This window comes from Myotis davidii, unplaced genomic scaffold, assembly GCF_000327345.1.
Source record: "Myotis davidii unplaced genomic scaffold, ASM32734v1 scaffold54, whole genome shotgun sequence".
Lineage (NCBI taxonomy): Eukaryota > Metazoa > Chordata > Mammalia > Chiroptera > Vespertilionidae > Myotis > Myotis davidii.
This window is the reverse complement of record NW_006287915.1, coordinates 4,692,429-4,695,517: the sequence shown is the minus strand read 5'-3', so window position 1 is coordinate 4,695,517 and position 3,089 is coordinate 4,692,429. Positions and strand designations below refer to the sequence as shown.

At 40.1% G+C, this 3,089-nt stretch overlaps 1 protein-coding gene across 1 annotated transcript in view; it reads left to right on the top strand.

Annotated features, from left to right (window-relative positions):
* The window catches only part of LGR5 (leucine-rich repeat containing G protein-coupled receptor 5), a 102,202-nt gene extending 99,559 nt beyond the window's left edge, over positions 1–2,643 (top strand). The window contains exon 20 of the mRNA XM_015561329.1: positions 8–2,643. Within this exon, the coding sequence (XP_015416815.1) occupies positions 8–706 (699 nt within the window). The 3' untranslated portion in view covers positions 707–2,643. The remainder of the gene's footprint in view (positions 1–7) is intronic.
* Positions 2,644–3,089: the final 446 nt, after the last annotated feature.

Genomic DNA, 3,089 nt, shown 5'->3' with positions numbered 1-3,089 from the left:
TGAGCAGAAAGCTTTTTCCAGCCTGAAAGCCATCATCCTGCTGTGCGCGGTGCTGGCGCTGACCATCGCCACGGTGCCCCTGCTGGGCGGCAGCGAGTACAGCGCCTCCCCGCTCTGCCTGCCGCTGCCCTTCGGGGAGCCCAGCACCACGGGCTACATGGTCGCGCTGGTCCTGCTCAACTCCCTTTGCTTCCTCGTGATGACCATCGCCTACACCAAGCTCTACTGCAACCTGGAGAAGGGAGACCTGGAGAACATCTGGGACTGCTCGATGGTGAAGCACATCGCCCTGCTGCTCTTCACCAACTGCATCCTTTACTGCCCCGTGGCCTTCCTGTCCTTTTCCTCGCTGCTTAACCTCACCTTCATCGGCCCCGAGGTCATCAAGTTCATCCTCCTGGTGATTGGCCCGCTCCCTGCCTGCCTCAACCCCCTTCTCTACATCCTCTTCAATCCCCATTTTAAGGAGGATCTGGGGAGCCTGGGGAAGCAAGCCCACTTCTGGGCGAGGTCCAAGCACTCGAGCCTGATGTCCATCAACTCCGACGATGTTGAGAAACAGTCCTGCGACTCGACCCAAGCCTTGGTGACGTTCACCAGCGCCAGCATCGCCTACGACCTGCCTTCCAACGCGGGGTCGCCATCCACTTACCCAAAGACGGAAAGCTGTCATCTGTCATCTGTGGCATTTGTCCCATGTCTCTAATGAAATGGGAGAGAAAAAGTTTCCAAAAATTGAAAACCCCAAAATGTGAGGTCGGGTATATCTGAGCAGTAACTAAACAGAGTTGAAACTTGTTTTAAAAAAAAAAAAATCTGTATCTCAGTGGAAAAAAAGGTGGAAATCTATTGAGACTGGAGTGAAAAATAAGTCTAAATGCTGCTTGTATAATTTGTTCAGCAAAGAGATAGGTCAGTCACACTATTTAGGGAAGCCCATATTTTTTTTAAGCAGATGGAAATATTCAAAAGAGATTCTCCATTATTCAATTGAATTCTTTTTAAAATCACTACTCTAAGGAGTGCGGGGGAGACCCTTACTCACAAAAAAAGGTTTTCAACCCCCCAACTCCTCAAAAGATGAAAAGATGGTTGGGGAGTATTAGGAAAATAAGGGTTTTAAGTGGCCTATGGTACCAAGTAAAGTTGTAACCAACAGGATTTCATTTTAATGACCACGTGGAGATGTTTTAGTCCTCCTTTGCCTTTCCTCAAAAAGGATCCTTCCATGTCACCCATTTCCCCTCAACCCAGTGAATGGATAAAATAAGGCATTATTAATTTGCTCACATTCACATCATTTTTAGACATGCCGGATTTTATTTATCAGCACTAGATGGTTCCATCCTAAGTGGAATAAAACTGCTTACAAATATTTTGAGAGGAAGATGAACTAAAATTCTTAAATTGCCATGAAGGCAACCCTCTCAGGTGAGGAATGCCTTGTTGAATTCATTTTAACTCCTTGGTGCCCAAAACTCAGAAGAAAAGTCTGTTGCCGGCAATGGACATACCTAGTGAATGTGGTAAGCAGCCTGGGATTTCTTTTTTCTTTCTCCTGGGCGAGCATTTTTCGAAAGAGGTTTTATCAGTTGACTCAAACTGATGTGTATCTTAAGGTAATGATCAAATGCAGACATGACATAAATTAAATCCACCAACATAACTTCTCACACATGCATCTCCAGTAGCTCTAGCAACAATGTCTGAAATCACTTTGGACTCAACAGAGACTTGGTAACATATTATCCTGTTTATTTAGCTTGGTTTTAGCTGTGTTGTCTTTGGATCAACTCATTTGATGTCAGGAACATGATTTCTCTGCTTATTCCATATTTAATACATGTGTTAGGTATTTTAAGAGGCAAGATTATTAAATACTAAAGGTCAAAGGATTAATTTGTAACTTTATTATACTACATTAGCTTCAATACATTCAAACCAAAAGACTGTTAGGTAGATTTATTTTTATATAAGCATGTTTATTTTGATCAGATGTTTTAACTTGGAAGTGAAAGAAATACATTTATGAGATGTTTTATAATATGTGTAAATATAGAACTGTATTTATTACTACGGTAAAGATTCAGTAATACAAAGGACCATGATAATAAACCATGTACAGTGGCATATTCTTCCATATATATTGTTTCTCTGCCCATTTTCTTTAAATTCATTAACTGTATATAATATATGTAAGTGTATAGTACTTGTAAATAGATTCCAAACTTGCTTTTCTATTGGGTACAAAATAAATTTGTAATAAAATGTGTGACTATAAAAGAAAATATCTTTAAATCTTTTATTGAGCCCATTAGGCAAATATATGGTCTCCTAAATGTTTTTGACTTTTGATGTGTAAGTACACTTTCTGTCTAAGTATTTACACCTCAATATGTTAGATATTTTGGACTTATCTTAAGAAGTAAATCTTTCACAAGAACGAAAAAAAATGTCTTAACCAAATCCTGGACTGTTTTAACTGTGATTGATAAGCCATTTGTCATGACAAATGACTCGGTGAAGCTGATTGTCCCAGGGGTAGTTTGGATTTCATAGCCAGAACCTATTTCTTGTGCAATGTGAAAAGAAAAAAATAGAAATATATAAATACCAAATCAACCTTAAAATTATTTAATATGAACATGGTTTTTCTATAAAATATTCCTTTAAAGAAAACATATTGCTTTTTTCTCTTATTCTCCAGTGAGGTGACAGCAGACCCACCTTGGATCACTTCTTTCCTATAACGTTTCTAGAGAGCCAAAGCAGCCTCACCTAGGTCTCCTGTTGCTTCTTCTACCCTAAGCCCTTCCTTTGTTTCATTGTCCCCAGCTTTTCGGCTGCTGTATTGTCCCCAGCTTTAATAAGCGTACTTGCAAAATAAAAAAATTAAAATTATATATTATATCCTATATAATAAAAGAGTAATATGCAAATTGACCCTAATGGTGGAACAACTGGTCGCTATGACACACAGTGACCACCAGGGGGCAGACACTCAATACAGCAGCAGCGCTAAGAATGTCCATCTAAGGATGTCCGACTAACATCTTAGGCCTGCTCCCCAGTGGTCCTCAGCTGTTAGT